The sequence below is a fragment of the Varroa destructor genome, unplaced genomic scaffold (genome assembly GCF_002443255.2).
Source record: "Varroa destructor unplaced genomic scaffold, Vdes_3.0 BEIS01000002.1, whole genome shotgun sequence".
Lineage (NCBI taxonomy): Eukaryota > Metazoa > Arthropoda > Arachnida > Mesostigmata > Varroidae > Varroa > Varroa destructor.
Genome location: NW_019211455.1, coordinates 38,647,768 through 38,667,139, shown reverse-complemented (window position 1 = coordinate 38,667,139; position 19,372 = coordinate 38,647,768). Strand labels below are relative to the sequence as shown.

Below are 19,372 nucleotides of genomic sequence, written 5' to 3'. Positions count from 1 at the left end.
ATATAAGTGAATAGTTCGCCTTGGAACAGGAAAAAATCCAATGTGCTTTCTGTTACCTTCTTTGCGGTAAAAATATCTTTTTAGGCAAAACAAAAATAGACTTGGTTAAGGTTTGTCTTTTTTTTTTCATTTCGAACATGTTAATACTATCTCTGAGTCTAGTTTGCGTAATATTTGTCTTAAGGATATGCTTATTTAATACAATAATAACATATTTCGTGTTTCGACACTTTTAGATCTTTATGCAGGGGGGATCCTTTAAGTTTGAAGCTGAAATGGAACATACTACGCACAAACTCACAGTAGAACTTTGACATATCGACGGCTACCATACCTATGAATCCTACTGTTGCCTTTTGCACTTCGAGTGCATACACCCCGACTCATTAAAGGATACGATTCTTTTTTGGAAGATTCAAAGGCCAACGGCCTAGAATTCAGGACGTCGTACACCGAACTGGTCTAATGCCTTGTTTCAGTTGTTTACTCATTTTTTAGTCCAGCCAAAACGGACATTGACATACAAATTGTATTTCTGCTTTCTCTGTTTTGGTCAAACGATACTCATTGCTGCTAACGTTAATTTGCTCAAATATTATGAAACTGAACCTGTTCAACATGGCATGCACGTTGCGACACGAAATTTATACAAATCTAATAATTAAATTGGCACAAAGTTAGAGACTATTTGCTTGTTGGCGCGTGGGAGTTATGGCTTGACTTCTATATTTTTCTCCAATTTGGTTTTTGGAAACCGTCAATCAATACCAATATGTCTGCAACAGCATTCTACGCTGCCGTACCGCTCATCGAGTTCATTCGTCCAGAAAATTTTGTCCCATCGACAACAAGCTATTTTCAATGCTCCACTGCATAAGATGAAGCATTTGTAATTGGTGAAAGAGATCCACCTGCTGAAAATGAGCCATTTAGACACTGAACGGTGACAACGGCTCAACGGCCTTTCATTTCGAGATGCTAACGCGGAGATCTTAAAGTGGAAGAGACAAAAGGTAATAGTGGCACAATATTTCGCCAGATAGTACAAAATGAGCCATGCATTAATTAATATGCTTCGTGTTTTGCTAGAGAAAGAAGAGGGTTTAAAGGTGGTCCCTGGATAATATTGCCGGGAAAGCTGTTCGGGTATTAGACGTCCAGCATGATCAAGCAAACTGCTGATTCGTTAGTTCAACGACGCTTCAACCGTCTTAGAGACTGAGCAGATCTTTGAAGCAGTATTGTGATGAGTTTCAAATGAAGATCGACACCAGACTTAACGCAAATGGAGACGCGAATTCTGGATCTGCCAGCAGTTGTTTACGTGAGCAATCAAATTACAAAAACAAACGGAGACTCCACAACTTCAAGTTCCTCATAGCTGCAAGGCTTAGTTGTTGGGCTATAGCTGTTCCTGGAGGGACTTCAGAGAACGATATGAAACCTACAACAGACGGGTCGAGAACTGGGCGTGGTGATCGCTCAACCGTCGCTGATTCAAAATTAGGGTTGAAAGTTTAAGGGGGTTCTTTCCAACACAAAAGCGATGTCTGTATTGGATAGCAATTCGACGCGGACTCATCAAAGTGGCCGTCTAGACTTCCCGAACGCAGTGCGTCAAGGAGAGCAATACTGAGCGTAAACTTGATGGGATGTCTACTAAGAACTTGCTACAGTAAATGAATACTGAGATGGGTAGTCGGAGCATCTGAAATCGGTTGTGTTAAACCCTTTATAACTTTCTAGTCAATTTTTTATGGGAATTGTGCTAGGCATGAATCCAGGAGGTACGTGAAGTGACAAAAGCTATCCTTTTATCGAGCCATCTTCCAGGTGTCCCTCTTATTCGCTCAGAACGTACATGTCTTTGATACTTGAAAGGGCATCAGGAGCGGCCGATATGCCGGTCACTGCAGACACTTCTTTTAGGTTTCTGGTAAGTAAATATTAATGGGTTGAAATATCTGTAGATGCAACAGACGTACCTTAGCTTTTTCGAGCCCTCAGAAAGCCTGCAAAAGCTGCAGAAGGAGAGCGCGCCTCCTTGAGCGGTATCTTTGTTTTTATTTCCAGTACTTTATTTATGATTACCGTTACTGTGTGCTCATTCGACGCGGCCTGAGCGTATAGTCGAGATAGGCGTCTCGTCTGCCATACTTAACATTGTTTGCATCTTTACAAAAATATTTACTAACTGGTGATTCAGCTTTGTAAAACATACATTCATTTAATCTATTATAAAAGAATTACTAAAATTTATAAGAAATTTCTGTTTGGTTTACTAATCGGTGTTTATTGAATATGTTAAAATATGTGACGATGATGATGACAGTTTCGTTTTTGTCAAACCAAATAAAAACACCTGCACAGTTCTAGCTGTCCTTACTGTTTAGTTCTGGAGATTTCACCTGCTTCGACAAAGGCCCAAAGGCAAAGCGGCCTTCTGCTCACTCTGTAAGCTAAATAAATCTTAGAAAAGTGTCTACCAACGAAGTTGTCGCACATAAAACTATCTATTTAATTTATATAGAGTCACATGAGTACAGGGAAAGTTTTCACACATACACAGAGTGTGACAGAATATATGATCTGAAAAGAAATCAGGTCATAGCAGTGATCTGTTATTGTTTGTTGTTTTGCATCATTCTTTCTCTAAATGTTCAATATTGATTTACAATGGAAGGTGTTTTTACAAGTGATCCTATTTTACGAAAGACATCAAAGGAACGCTTGAAAAGTTAGATTGAAAAAGCGTATAAGCGTCTAGTGCTCAATTTTCTATTGAAGTCGATACTATTACTTTACTCATCATTTCTTACAACAAATTACAAAAAATGTTTTACCTTATTTGTCACAGAAGATATCTTGCATCATTTTTGGCTGGATTTTCCTTACGAGACCATAATAGCTTTCGGATCAGTTTTCAAACAACCGGGACATCTGCATATACAGTGTTTGCGTTACGCCGTTTATCGTGCCGCACTTTGCCATAATTTATGACGATATAACGCCAGTTTTTTTGTCTTACACAGTAACTTTGTGTCGAGCTAACTTCTTCTACCGATTTCCGCCCGCTACGACATTATGTCATCTCTAGATACACTCTTCTAGTTGCATCTTGTAGCACGTATTTGACGCCTTCTGTTTCCACCTTGGGTATAATCTTCCATCTTATAGATTGATTTTGCTGTCACATCGACTCAGTCTTCCGTACTGTGCGCTAAAACTTTATCTTATCTAACTGATATATACCAAAAAAATGGCTGCTTTCCTTCACAGAATGCCGCCGATATTCAAAAATATGGCAAATGTTCAAGTACCATTGTTGAAGAAGACATTTTGCATACCGGGCGCATGTTGTTTTTTTATTACCTGCAGGGTTTGTGTGTGTTTTCTTCCGCCGCTGCTAAAAGCCTTCCCCCACTATCGCAGGCAAGAGGCTACTAAATGGCCTGGCGTACCCTGTCGTGGTCGTTAAAACGTGTGGCCTATTAACTGCAGCTTTATGACCTTCCCTATAGCTTTTGGTTCTGGGCCTATTCTCCGCTTGAGGTTTCCCACAGCTTCCCACTCTTGAGTTTCTTTGGAGCTTACTACTATAAAAAACGTGAGATGCGGGCACTCGTCCTTGAGTCACTCAGCCTACGTACGTCTCTTCGTCATTAGCGGCAACTAAAAATCTTGTTCCAACAAAAGCATCTCCTTTTTGTAAGCTTGATCTTGAACGATCTACATTCTCGACCATTATCCCTATTGCGTAAATCGATATTTTGTAAGAGAAAGACGTTCCTAAGAAAGATCTTTGAAGTACTTTTCGTGTAAATCCGGATTCGAACGTTATGCCACACTGGCTTATGATGATACCGTTGCTACCGCCTCAGCCATCGCTGAAATCCTTGCCATACCTTAGTCAAACCAAAAGTATGTTAATCTCCAACTGATCCTCCTTTGTTCTTGTTTTAATAACGTCAAAGACAGATTCTCAAGCGCCTGCATGAAGATATGCAAGATTCGCCTTTGTAAAAACCATGGGTATGGTTCTTTTATGAATACACCGAGAAATTAAATGTTTTGAATTTTACGTCCAGAGTTGCCGTTGGACATTCCATCATGTGGCTGGCTCCCAGCAAGAAACAAAGCGTGTCCGTACCTATACAACCGAAATTCAAACGATAAATTGAAATTTACGAACAAGCCACCCACTACATGCTCACCGGAATGAATGAAGATGTAACAGTCGATCCGATAACTCGTTCAAGCGAAATGGTGCTATTATCTGGGATGCATACAAACGAAAAGAATGGCTAGCTATTAAAAGATGTGGTTAGTATATGCAACAACTTTAGTTTGAGTATCTACGTTAACACCAAACATACCGCAACCGTACGAAGGCTTCAGGGACGCATTCAGTGTCCCCTCGACAGAGCATTTACTACCGCTCGCTTTAAAAACGGCCCGATCAGGAATCGAGTTGGACTAGTTGTCCGAAGGACGCAGTCTTCCGGATCTGTCTTGATTAATGCTGGCTGCAATTTTCTGCTTTACATCGGTTAGCACTTTACACTAAATTAAACGATTCGTACTCTGTATTGTTTCAAATTAGCTCTGCTATAATTTGCAATAACAAATATGAACGTAACAAACCTGAATGGTTCCTCCAACCCTGCCGCTAATATAAGTACCTAAATCCCATTTTAATTATGTGGAAGCACCTCACTAGATATTTCGGTGGCCTCACCGATTTCTTCGCACACGTCTTGCAGGTACGTTAGTTACAAACCGGAATGAATTTCAACGTAACTTCGAGCGTATTGATCACAGTTGACACAATATTGATTGGCCACCGTTCCTGTATATGATGAATGTAGCATATAATGTCAGATCCGTAGAGTGCCATTTTGCTTTTTCAACTGAATAAAAACGTATAAGGATCTGTTAGCCAGATGTATGCTGTCTGGCTGTTCCCCTTTACTTATTCGGGGCGTCGGAGTATGTGATTCAACTGCAGCTTCCCTAAACATTTTGTGTGTCGAATTCAACTTAAATATTGGCGTGTTCCGCTAAGGTTTAAAGATGTACTGCGTAATATCTGGAACGGCCCGTCGATGAATGTGTTGTATGCACCAGATGTGTCATATTTGCTTCTATTGAAGTTTGTTTTACACCTGATTTCAGCTAATGGACAACTCAGACAGCGCGATCTGCCGTTTGGCCTAATCGAGTAGATCGGCGGCCGCACGCAGTTATGTTTTTGATCGTGTAAAGACTGCCAAGTTGGAATCGAACTGTGATATTTAGTTCTATGGATAGGACTACCACGCACGATATAACTTAAGAATGGAGCACTTTGGTTAGATTGAAGTGACCGGAATGTTTTGATTCTGACGAGACTTCGCAGAAGATGTCCTAAATGATCTACGAGTTTTAATTTCGAAAAGGATTTTTTCGGCATGGTTGAACCATCTTGGTGGACGTCACCGATTGGAAGCTAAATAAATATTTCAGCTTTTAAGAGTCCGTTACTTCCACTGCTTCAGGCGGCCAACCTCCAGTACGTAATGAAGTGTGCCTACTCAACTGACCGAGGAACTAACGCTGAAAAGTCTGAAGACTAACTAACCCTTCTATACATCCTAAAATTACTCTCGTCGCGGACTAAGCAACTATGAACGCAATGACCGTTTGGCCGACCCGCTTTGTTACCGGTATCATCAGCCATTACTTGTTTACAATCAAATCATATATGGTAAGAAAGAATATAATAGGAGGCGCATATAACAATTGAACGTTATTTTAGTGTAAGAAAGTCCATGAGCTTCATGTGTGCATTTACCTTTAGCCAGCCAACTTTTGAGTTTACTTATTTTTGAGCACTGAATATGACAAGCGCTCGGCATTGATGATCCAGGAGCGACGCCGGACTTGGAAAAGGTGAAATCTCTCCATTATAGAACACTGCCAGTTGTGATCGCAGGGGCTCGACAGGTGTGCCCTGATATATATTTTGTCTCCCAAGTCAGGCTACAGCCCTTACTTCGGGACGCATAATGATTTGCATTCCGAGCTGCACCTTGCAACCTGATCACGCCGATTCGACTGATCGAAACAAACAAATCTGACTATGTGCTTAGTACCCGGCTTTAGTGTACGAAGAAGTCCCGAAAATGTAGTTCTAACTATTACTAGTAATTGAAGTAGTTATCTCCAAGGCTAGAAGGAAGGGTTAACTCTCGATCTTCGTCTTACGTTTTTATATTAACACTGTTTAAACATTATTGTATACGAGTGCTGTTGATAAACAGCAATACTTAAATCGCAGTTCACCTTATGAGGCATTGGTCCTTTAAGACTTATTTAGGTTGATTCCATCATTAGGCGTAAGCAAACTAGAAGTCATCACACAAACGGGACACATATATATAATGCATATATTAGGTTGGCTACGAAGTTTTCCGTTCAAAACCTAACCCCTTCGATTGTAACTTTCAATTGAATGAACTCATTCTGGTCAGAGTAGTGACCACGCTCTCTACGACTTCCTCAATTTTTTTCCTTTCTGATTACTCCGCATTGACTGAAACAAGTGATAATCAGGTATAGCAAGGTCCGGGCAATGCGTCACGTAGGACAGTCGTCCATTGGAGACTCGTAAACGCGCGCTGGATCTAGGCAGTTTAGCGTTGTCATGCAGTAATATCATTTTGCGTCTGCTAATCCAAGACCTTTTTCTGTCAATTTCGTGTCTCAGACCCATGAGTTGATGTAAGTATCAGGCCTTCGCAACTTTTTCTTAGAGTTTAAGTAGCTCGTAGTATACCATCCCCTTCTCATTTCGCCACATGCAGATGCGTCGTTGCTGACCATGAAGAAGTTTACAGGGTCGATCTTTTTTGTAGCTTTGCGTTTAGGGGTGTCGTAAAACGCTGATACATCACTGCCAGTAAGGATATTGCACGAAAACGATTTTCTTACTTTGTAGTGGAAGCAACAAAAAGCGTATCGTCAGGTACATCTTTGTCACTTTTCCTCAGTTTATGGACGTATATTTCTCTTACTTTTCGATCTACTTTAGTGCGTGAGGATCCAGATGGCATAGAAACAGTTGACAAGAGTCATTTGGATCACTCGTAGCTGAGCAAAGATCTCTCAGGTCGACTGCCTACAAAGCGTCCGCGGTTTGTCGTCTTCCGTTTCTTGTGGCTTGTCGCTCAAGTTGCTGTCTTCGGTTATAAGGCAATTAGACTAAGACTAACCAGTAGCAATGCATACTGCATTTCATCTTTAACTTCGTAAACATTTAATCTTGTTGTAAGAGACACTTCCTCCATTACGAAAATAACAAAGGAGACAGTGTCATCCTTTCGAGTTCCATTACCGAATAGTCACTTCGAATGACGACAGCTCAGTGATCGCGACGGGGTGCACCCCCAACATTAAAAGCAATAATCTTACGAAGGTTCAATGAGGTACAAGTGAGCGATCCGACGCCAGTTTGTCGACTCCAGCAGAAACCTGTTTATAACCATGGGACATAAAGCTAGCATATATTCTGCATTAACTTAACTAGGATATCAACAACGCTATTAATCAATAGCACAGAGATTTGGAAGAATCATAATAAAGAAACAATGTGTAATAAACAAGTGTATTCCGTATTAGATGTTGCCGACAGCGAGGTACCAAACACGTTCCGGTGGCGATAGAAGCAATAGTAAGACTCGTATTGTAAGACAGCTTTCCACAGATCATATTCATATGAACAATATTAAAAAATAAATTGCTATTTGGGAACAGAATCCGCTCACTCAGCGGGTGATTGGCGTAGTATATGAAGACTTCCTCTGCAAAGCCAGAGGCTGCCGATTCATACCGGAAATTAGGTTAATACAAGGGTTTTACAATGTCACGTTAATACATAAAAAAAAAGCTAGAAACTATACAATTTCTATTCAACCCTATACAACACTATATACAATCTCATCTGAGCGGCGTAACTAAAGCACATTATCACCGATCTGTCTAAACTTAGCAGACTCTGGAAATTCAAGCTCCAGCTCGCATCAAATGGTAAACATAATCGATAGTCATTGAGTTTCTATCAAAATGGTAAATATATCTGGCTTACGATCTATAATATGCTAATGTAAGCTTCGAGTTAGCGCAGAATCACGGATTTTTAAAATGGAAAGTGTGTCTCGCCGATTCTAGCTTTAGCAAATCAGCATAGGTGCAGCGCGTTTGAAAGTCGATGGCCGAGCTTGTTCTTACCAGTCGAAGTCCGGAATGAAGCATTTAACAATTACACACACAATTTCTAACATCGAAGCATGTTGATTGAATCTAAAACAAAACAGTATAGACAAAATTAATTCATTTGCATATTTGCTCGTGATAGGAATTAAGCAGTCGCTCGATCGTGTGGTTGCGTTGACTCGATATAATATGCTGAAACGCTGGAACTTTCGGGTTCATCAATGCCCATCGAATTGTGTAGCTATGAATCTTGTTCTCCTTTACGACGCTGTTATTATTACAACGCTGATAGTGCTGGTAAAAATCAAGTTCATCGAGAAGAATCAACGTTGTTGAAACGATACGTTCGTTTTTGTTCATGGACAAACCACGGGGTCCAATGTGGCAGTTTACAGCTGCGGACCTCAACGGGTAAAATCTAACCCTTTTTGGTAAGAACTCCACCAGCTTGTACCCTCTGGTCTTTCCATGTATTAGCACATAACCCAATACAAGGTACTCTTCTAACAGTGTAGTACACAACCCCGAACCATCGCTACTCGTTCAGTCGTTAAGCGGTATCGAGTCCTGCTAGATGTGCTTTAAGGCTTTCCATTTATTTACATAGCTTGTGCGAACAAAGAAGATCATTTGTTTTTGTCGCTGATAATCAAAAGTTCGAGATCAGCATAGCGGGTTTGCTAGCAAAAAATTGCTTTAGAAAAAGCAGAAATTAATCAGAACATCAATAGGTGAAGGTAAAATTAAAATGTCAGTATCTATTCTCAAGCTAGATTTTTCTGTATTGATTTGAAAATTACTCCTTTGAATTTTGAATTCGATTTGAAATTAATACACAAGGCTTTACAAATATAAAAGCCTAATTGCAATAATCAGGGCTATACATATAGTCCTATCTCGCTGTTGCTTATAACTGCTTTACAAATATCCTGTACATGATAGCATACACACTGAGCGGACCTTCCTGAGGCATATGGACGCGTAAAATAGATTTTTTGCCATCATAGGCATAATATTAAATTAAAATTAAATAGGCAAGGCTTCGGTACTCTGAGGAGATTAATAAATGAGCGAGAAAACGTCTGTTCCAACGAATCCCATAACATTATGGGATTTGGGGGCACGATGAAGCACTTACGCCACTATCCGTGCCTCGGGCACGTAACTACGCATTTTCGCCCCGATAACTCATCTTTTTGACTTAGTCTTAAATAGATCTTGATTAGAAAGCATGCAGGCCTCTTGAACATATGCAAGGTGTTAGTATTCATAGCCGCTATCTTTCATTTAAAGCACAAAAAGATATTTAAGACGCTTGTAAGGCGATACGCTTCGATCGATCTGCAAATTTGCTTTGGATGTTTTATGACCGCGATTAAACGTTTCCGCCATATACAGATATTTTGTTTATTAGAGACGCGGCCTTATTCAGGTTCGCTATGAAGACTTCAGCGTTAGAAATGGTACAATATAGAGTTCGACAATAACCCATCTCAACGGTCTTAACTAACGGAGACCCAGCCTTTATTGCATCTATATTGTTCCAGGTTAGGTAATTTTTGAACATGCACATATTTCGATACGATAAAAGTTTGTTTTATTTATTCTTAAATTTCCCGCAAAACAACGGTGTTTGAAATTGTCTTATTCTACAAGCCTTTTTGTTCCTCTTTATGTAACGAATTTGGCGTCTAAGTTTTACGTAATATTGTAAGTGCTACATGGACTCTTAAATTTTATCTTTTAATAAATAGCATTGAATTTATTGTATGGTGAAAATAGCTGAAGATCTGTTACTGATGGTGTGCACGTGTTTGAGCTGTATAGTACTTTAAATCTAATAACACTTTAATTAACATGAATGTTACAGAGTCAAGATCTTTTTTAATATAGCGGTAATAAAAGAGCAAATAAACGAGTACTGGTTTTGTGCAGTTTAGAGGTTACAATATAAATTACACATCTCACTTTAGCGTTTCTTTGTCTGTTTAGCGGGCTCATCATAATGGAATAGATATCTTGTTGTATACCTGATAAGGCAAACAGAAAATGAGTATCCAGTATAAAGCTGTGGACCGCGACCAGGATGGGGTGCAAAAAAAAGCATAAGATATGTAGTGTATACGTAGGTGATAGCGCTGGCGGGGTATAAACCGTACAAGCATGGATCTGTCGGTTAAAACATGAGACTCCTCTTGTAGTGAATCTAACAACTGTTGATGGGCAAAACACATCAAGGCCTTACAATATAAGAAGCTGCACAGAACGATTCTGTTCTTCTGAAGCCGTGGATTTGGCAATGTCGATCAATATGTCAATAGTTCACAGATAGTAAATGTGCCCTACTCTATTTACATCATTTGTTTCAGCTTAAAAACGAACGAATCTCAAATTTGACCTGTTCCTATACATAATGAAATTAGTAAAAGATCACAAGTTGAAAATAATTCGCAGCGTCTCAAGTCTTCAAGCAACTTCCCAAAACCAAATATAATGTACTAACGCCAGCCGTGAAACACGGATTAATACCCTATTTCTTTTCTATACTATAACAAATCGGAAAGCTTATCAGATTTGCACAGTTACGATGATAAGTTCCAGATAGCAGTACTTCTAGCAGAGTACCGCGATAAGTATCGAGATAGTATGGCAGAAACGAATCGCGTTTGTGTTCAAAAAGAAAGTCTCTAGACCAATTAGTTTCGATTACTTCCTTAAGTCAATTTTCGTAACCTCGAGGGTGTAGATAAAGCTCTTGCGCTCAAAATAGAACTTGGTAACTTATTTAAAAGGGTTTCCGTACGAATAAAACTTACACGACGACCATGTTCCTTATCCATTATAGTTAAGCTTTTGAATTTACTCTTTAAATCAAAACATCGTACTATCATATAGAAGCGTATACCCTATATTTCAAACCTTCGCTCTTTCACGTGACGATATATTAATATATTAAGAGATGTTATGTATACTATTATTACGTAATACAAAAATGTTGATTGCATTTGTCTTTCGTGACGTTCTAACGCACATTTTAATGGAGTTGTCCTATAGGTGCACTGGCAGTTGACATACAAAAACACATAAAAGTACTTAAGGTTTAAGCCTTATATATGTGCCTACTCTGTGAGAGGAAAATAGTAGCTATTTTTTTACAAGGTGAATATAGCTTCATATGCCTTCATAGTAGAAAATTAGTCGAGTCGTATGAATTGCACTTCGCTTCAGATTAGTTGTCAGGTTTAAATTGTGTATTTTCTCAGTACGACATCTAGGCACAGGACAAACCCAGGCTAAAATTTCGTTGACTGTTCACTGGGACAGGAAGGTCCCTTTTTCAGTCCCTAGGCAAGTGATCGGTCTACGACCTCATGTGTGAACCAACGTACAGTTGAAAGTTATCTCACTAACATTGTCAGTTACTAAATTATCCGTTTAACAAAATTTAAAATTACATTCTGCAATGTTCATTAGTACTGAGATAAGTTTTCAGTAAAATTTGCTTCACTCATCAAAACTAAGGACAATATAATATAATTGTATAGTTCCTATAGTGGAACATATGTTGATCGTTTTCCTACGAGAAATATTTTTTCAAAAACCTCTGACGAGGATGCCCGTATTTGAACACGCGATGTATGCCAAATTACTTTATGGCGTTAACGCTGCTTTCGCCTTGGCCATTGGCAGGACGTCGTTGGAAGAATGGAGCATGTCCGACGTCGCCAGTATTTAATGTACCATGACATTATTGTCATTGTGTGCTGTCCACACATGTACTGCAGGCGATTTCATTCTATCGTTAATATCTGGCAAGTCGGATAAGACCACATGACAGTGAAGCTGCCTCAAGTTTCAAGTTTTGTAATGAAAAGCTGTAGTCGATATCCTTACCAGAGGAACTTCTTAATCTAGTTCTATACATTTCCGTTATTTCAAGCCTAGGTTATTATCTAGCAACTGGTTCTACGGACCCAGTTTAGGGATAGATACTTTCGGTATAAGAATGAACATATTTAGCTCATGCACTATTTTACTTCTGATCAGAAACTTAATATGAGTAACAATATTTTTTATTTATGCTTATTTGCAATAGCAAGAATTTTTTTCAATAAATTGATTTAGATTTATTAAAAAGTCGATATTAATTTATTTGATTATATATACCGATGATAATATTATTTGATTATATATATGGTTTCATCTAATCTGTAAGAAGGCAGTCGTACACCTTCTTTCAGAGTGTACTCCTTTCTGCTGTTACCGTCCGGCTGACACGTGATCTCGATAATTCTATGGAGGAAGTTCAGCTTAGTCGAACATAGATTGTTATGCCGTCGATTGTAATCGGTTCAGCCAACGTTATTTAATTATTAAAACTACTAAGCTTGCAGAAGCCAGAAGCAGAAGAAGTCAGTAGGCCAAAGCTGATTCTGACTATGTGGGCGCGACTCGATCCCCAATTTGCTTGCCTACATAAAATGTAGGGGGTCCGTCACCGATGTACTAATATCGAACTGTGATTAATGACAGCAGTTTGTAGAATATACATGAGTAATATTGCGGACACCAACGTTTTTCGTTGTGTCGTTTTAACAGTTATCGAAAAAAGTCGGGCAACGGCTACTCTCTAGAGTCCGCACCGTAAGGTTGCTTTAGCTCCATAAAGTAGTTATTAGAAACAGTGTGAAAGTTCTGGTATTTCTATAAAAATAATAGTTGACTAGAAACGCGAATCAACAAAGACAATAATTTTTCGGTTAAAAGGATTAATAGTTCGAATCGCGTTTCCCTTCTACCCTTCGACCCATACAGTAAACGTACGACGCTTCGAATGGCCTTTGAACTTGAGCCCCTGGCTTAACTAAATCTTAGAGAACAAGATTTTCGCGCAGCAAGCACTAAGTAATACTGTACGGCAGGCCTGACTCTTTCCATCGGAAGAAAGTGAAGTGTCCGAATCCTTTAACATGTCCTCAGCTCCTGCATGAGCGACTTCCTCTACAGACTCTTCGAAGATGAGGACAAAAGATCTATGAAAGAATTATACATTATTGTAATATGCAGTATTTCTAATCAGGTAAAAGAATTTGTTGGTCTACAGGGATATTTACAGAACGCGCAACACCGTGATGTATTCGTACCATGGTTCTATTTACTTTAGGATGTAATTATCAAATTTCCATAATTTAGATCAGACAGTGGGCGTGTATCAAAATAACGGATAGTGGGGAACTAAATTTGAGAGCTTTTTATTCTAGTAGAAAAAAAAATACAAGATTCTACTATGTGCCATAGATCACACGAGAACATTATATAGCACAGCTCGTTTTTGAACTAATACAATCGCCTACGAATTTAATTCAAACAACAATTATCGTTCGTTGATCTAAATATCATTTCTAAATTTCGTCCGGTGTTTCCATCAATTTACATTTTGCATCCTCTGGTGCTGTTTCCTTTGAAAAGATACCTGGAAAGACACCGGCAACAACCTCAACAACCATTGGCGAGAGCCGCTCCTCTCCCTAAGACATCTTTAACTACTACAATCGCTACCTTTAAAATTGCTGCCGTGTATCGAGGTCAGCCTCAACAACCATTTACGCCGGCTGCTAAAAGGGTCGGTCAAGGCACACCGGCTACTCTTTCTTTTAATGCCTTATGACTGCTATTCAATTGACACCTGTTGAAGTTACAGCAGTGCAAATTGCCAATGTTCTCACAGCACAACCAGTTGGACTTCTCGCACCTTGCCTCCTTGGAAGTCAAACACCACAGGTAATTAAGTGGTGGACTCCTGTAGTTTGTACAGCCGCTGCTATCTTACCAGGTTTTTCTGGAGCCCAATCTCGCGACCAGCTGAGGCTCCTGCACCTCATCCAACTGATGTTATTCCATCAAGTTCTCCTGGAGCCCAAATATCGCAACTAGTTGCATCTCCTGCAGTTCGTCAAGCTAGTAACGTTAAATTTGGTTCTTGAAAAGTACGAGTAGCAAAACTACTTGGCTTTCCTCCAGCTTGCTTCGTCCAGCTCTTGCTATGTCGCCAAAGTCTCCTGGAATTTCCATACTGCAACCAGCTGGGACCCTTGCGCCTCATATAGCTGACGCTGCCCTATCTGGTAGTCCTGGAATTTAAATTCCGCAGCCGGTTGGAGTCCCTGCACCTCGCCCAATTGGTGCTGCTACATCTGATAGTTTTCCTATAATTCCCGTTACACAGCCGGCTAGCGTTCATGCAGCTCGTCCTGCAAGAGTTCTGGTGTCCCGTTCCACCGTGGCTTCAGCGCTGCCAATCACAGCAGAAATGCAAATGCGTCCACCTCAATCTGAAAAATTGACTGTTCGCTCGAACGACACAGACTGTCCGGTGTCAAAACGCAACAAAAAAAAATAAAAACATAAAACAACAAAACGTATACATACACTCCATTTCAATTTGAAAGAGAGATCTTATATTAAAAAAAAAAAAAAAAAATATATATATATATATATATATATGTATAGTATAACTAAGGCCCCTTTTAACGTCATCTAATTTATAAATTATATTAGCGCTAAATTTATCCAATTGCAAACCGCATAATAAGTCTTATTTGTAAACACAGGCCGTTTCTATTATCCCATTGCTATAATTCTGTGCTGCATCTATTGCTATTTGATGATCCATCATTTCGTCTATTCACAAATAAACACATAAAACAGACCGACTCAATATAGATTGGAGCTGTATGCAGAATGATATATAAATCTCAACAAACAAGTTAACGGTCTAATCTCATACTATGTAGCAAACGGCCAGTGTGATGTAATATGTCTGTATATATTTGAGGCATCTTCTCATGATAATGAATTTTTGATGCCAATTTATGTATCACTGGCTTCTATGGGGACGGTAATTGCAGTCCTAGGGACGGTAAACATCTTTGGTTCGGCCTCGACGTTTTGAAGCCTTTGGTCTGCGGTAACTGCGTTCTTTATCACAGGCCCTTTCAAGTTTGCCTGAGAAATCTTAAATCCTGACAGTCAGCGACAGTATCAGATCGAAAATCTTCCGCAAAAAAGCGCCGACCAAAAAATTTTCACAGTGAGTAGACCTCGGCACCAAAATATACGGAAGATAAATACCAAATGAAGCTTAAATTTCCGTTACTGCTTTGTATCTTGGTGGGGAAAAAGACACGATTCTACTTATTAAATGTTGTGAAAATGCTTCGGACCAGTATTATCGGCGGGATCTATTTGAATTACAGACGACGATTATCATTATGAAAACAGCGATAGCTCTGCTTCACCGCTTTTGGCGTCTCATAGATACCTCGCATCAAGTTCAAATCAGTGCGGCAAACTATTGTAATGAGTTCAAGATGAAGATTAATACCATCCTGGTTCAGGTCGAGGCTAGAGTTCTAGAGCTTCAGCTCCTAAAATACTAAAGGAACCGTAATGCTAAGCCTTTTATTGGTGCCTGCACACTTGAAGCAATGTCTTTGATACCTGCTACGATTACAAACTGGGCTATTGCCATGCTAGGTAACGTTCAAGACTGTGGTTCTGCAATTTCAACAAGAGGGCGAAAAGCTCGGAATGTTAATTCTGTCGCTATATTAACCCATTCATATAGAAATCGGGCGACGCCACAGACGGTTCTTGAAAACATCAAAAATAAAGTATTTGAAATACAGATCATCCTCGTTATGCTCAATTGTCACTCGAACTATGGATTGATTAATGCAGCTGCTGAGACGTCGTACCTGTACATGCGGACGCAATACGTTAACGACATGAACGTGAATGATGGACGTAAATTCAACGGGACGTTCATGTGGAATCTCCTGCTGAAAATGGATACAGAGCTCGGTAATATTAACAACTGAACCGTGGGCCCTCGACCATGGGTCATGCAGACCATTCACGTACGTTGGCATCAACGTCAACCCTCTTGGACCAGGTGGATAAATTAAGAATTTATTATGTTGATACAGTTAAAATACTGAATTCTAACTAAGCAGTACAAAATTATTTGAGTCAGTTACATAATACAACATAAATCGCTTCTATTTAATTTAACAGAAATTCTTATTTATCGCAATAGTGAGCCCAACAAGCGGAGCCCTGAGCAAAGACATTATGAACAGTAATATTCTATAGGATTCTATTTAACTTTTGAACTAGAATCTGTTGGACTTTATTACAAAGTACATAATCAAGTTTACGTGCTCTTTAGATCCTTACACTTTCAGCCTATACTTGTACTTTTATACTAGGCAAGATTTACTAGATGGTGTAGCACTCCATTTGTATGCCATAAATTTTACAAATATACGTTTTAGACATATTCCAAGAGAGCTAAGTCTTGTTAGTGGCAGAGGAGCCAAACGAATAAAGAATATAACTTGAATACCTTGGCGGCTTTGTATAGCTTGACGTATATGTACGGGTTCAGCTACCTTCTATTTTATGTAGAGGGTTTATACATGATGCTGTTATTTTGGCCCCTTTTACATTGTGCACGCTAAAGGTCATAGAGGGGTCAAAAAAGTTCCCGATTATCTATACTCAAATCAAAAGGTGCGCGACAACTCAGAAAGAAAAAAAAGTTTCTGAATCTACTTTCCCTTTACATATATTAGGAATATTTATGCCTCTCTTTTACTAGGGTTGCATCATTTCTACAATTTAATCTTTAATCATTTAATCATTTTTTCTTTGAGTATATTTTTAAATCGCTGATTTACATATCGTAAGCTTAGATTTTATACCAATATATATACATAATAAATATATAACAATTTAGATTTTATACTAACACTGCACGCAATAGTAGATCAAGTATGAACCGTAAATATATCTAAACCTAGAACCGATATATGCCTTATTACTTGAATTGACGTGGAAGTAATAACTAGAGCACCTTCAATTCGCATGGTTCTTCGTGGTTGGTCGCATGTGTTCATGTTACTGTAGCTCTCAAAAAAATTATTAAGGAGATAAAGCAATAACTCGATGATTTGATCGAACTGGGGATGGCCAACTGGCCTAGACCTACGTGTTTCTCCCGCAATTTCAACGAGACTTCTGAGATGTGGCCAGCAAATTAAACCGTAGCCGGATGTCGCGTGGTAATCGCAATGATAGCCACCTATGGCAGCTGTGATACTTGTTGCGTCGACACTTCCAAACCTAAGAACCAAAGAAGAATAACGTCGGTGGGACGATCCGACAAAGTCGGAAAGTGTGGAGCCAGAGCAAATCTAACATAAATGGCAAGCCAAGCGGAGATCCATACGAAAAGCTGCGCCGAGTGCCATTGTACAAAATCTTATACCATCAATCAGTAAATGCATTGAGACACCAGGAGGCGACCTGATGTTCATATAGCTCAGCTTCTTACTGGTCATGGAATATTCTAAGCTTATTAGGACAAGTTTAATAAAACGGAGTCGCTGATATACTTGCTGCCTAGATAAAGTGCCAGATACTGCGAAACAGACCAGGTCCCACTATCGTGCCCTCGATCCACTCAGACGTCCCCTTACAGAGATGCGGATGACAAACCTTAAAGGTTATGTAAGACTGATATGCGAAAATTAGCTGGCAGAAGCGTAAGTAGCGGAAAATTATTCTTGAAGGGAAAGGATGTTTTAAGAGATCAGACCGGCTTGAAAGATTGTCACTAGGCGATTTCGCTGGAGTCGATGGTCTAAGGTCGAGCTTAGTACAAGTGCGGAGGACTACTAGCTTCCGCGCGGTAACATGTTCTTTTGGAGAATTAGGGAGACTGAGGCTAACTGATGCGATGCGACCTGTCGTTCCCTTTCATCAACCCATAACACTATTCAACAAAGATGCAGGTCAAGTGAAAGAGGAATCGAGAATTAGCGGATAGTGATCTCGAAGAACGAAGTTCAATCGTGGAGGCTATATTCCGCATTCGGCCCACGTAGAAATGACTATTGGTCTTGTAAAAAGTGCTATTTAAATCCTCTCAAGAGATCTCAACAACAGCTCTGAAAGCAAGTACCAAACCAGAATTCGCAAACCTAGGTCCAGTACATCCATGTTTCTCAAATGCCTACGGGTCTTTCACTTGCGCGATAAGTGCGTTCCAAGTTAGGTAGTAATCTACCGTGACAGCATATCTCAGGACATGTTTAACGCCGTTCATTTCTACAAGTTCGCGGAATGGCGCTCGGCATGCACTGAATTTGAGACTAACTTCCGGCCATCAATAGTGTTCATCGTTATTCAGAAGCACCTCATTCATTCTTCATTCATGCTTTGGAGACCCGAGGGCGGTATCAGAAAAACCCAAAACATCCCTCCCGGAATCGTGATCGACAACAAGATCGTCTACTCAAGCATGTTTGATTCCTATTCATGCTCACATCGGGGAATTCTGGGTACCTCGAAGCCAACTAACAATCACGCGGTTCATGATGATGCTGACAATACACCGAATGGAATCTATATGCTTCAATATCTGGTATGCCGCACTTATACGCGATGCACGCGTTCTCTGTCGCTGCCAGCACCAGCCCATTATGCTCATTTAATAGCATTTCATGCAAAAGAACGTATCACAGGCGTCATCTATGGAGGCAGCTTGATCGGCTCGGACGTTGATTCCTGATCTAGTAAGTGACGACGATATCGACTTTGTAAAGTTTACCCAAGCCATAAAAGTTAATGACAGCATACGAGGCAGATCGTACTATCGTATTATTATTTATTTGCATATCTTTCTCTTAGTACGCACTACGAATATGAGGTTAGTCGAAGGTGTTACCTAATAGTTTATTTTTTCTCTAAAAATTTATTTCCCAAATAGCTAAAAGTTACCACGATAGTCAAGTTTTCAAATGTTGTGTATGCGTCGAGATATAATTAGGTGCGATTGAAAGTCCTTTTCACGAAAAAGACCTGTGCACCCTGTCATTTGCTTTCCTTTTCTAAGATAAATAAACTATTGTTATGTTCTATAAGCACGACACTAAAAATCAAAGATGGTCATGTTTTCGGTAATATTTCAAAAAATATGTACATACTGAGTGCATCTGTTCAATATAACCTAGTATAATAAAGTAGCGTATATTGTACTTCGCGTCTTACACTT

The 19,372-nt window shown here is 39.5% G+C and overlaps 1 protein-coding gene across 1 annotated transcript in view; it reads left to right on the top strand.

Annotated features, from left to right (window-relative positions):
- The window catches only part of LOC111243678 (uncharacterized), a 20,662-nt gene extending 1,650 nt beyond the window's left edge, over positions 1-19,012 (top strand). Inside the window, exons 2-6 of the mRNA XM_086978493.1 lie at positions 678-835; positions 15,510-15,676; positions 15,881-16,116; positions 17,723-17,826; positions 18,374-19,012. Coding sequence (XP_086834619.1) covers positions 678-835; positions 15,510-15,676; positions 15,881-16,116; positions 17,723-17,826; positions 18,374-18,889 — 1,181 coding nt within the window. The 3' untranslated portion in view covers positions 18,890-19,012. The remainder of the gene's footprint in view (positions 1-677; positions 836-15,509; positions 15,677-15,880; positions 16,117-17,722; positions 17,827-18,373) is intronic.
- Positions 19,013-19,372: the final 360 nt, after the last annotated feature.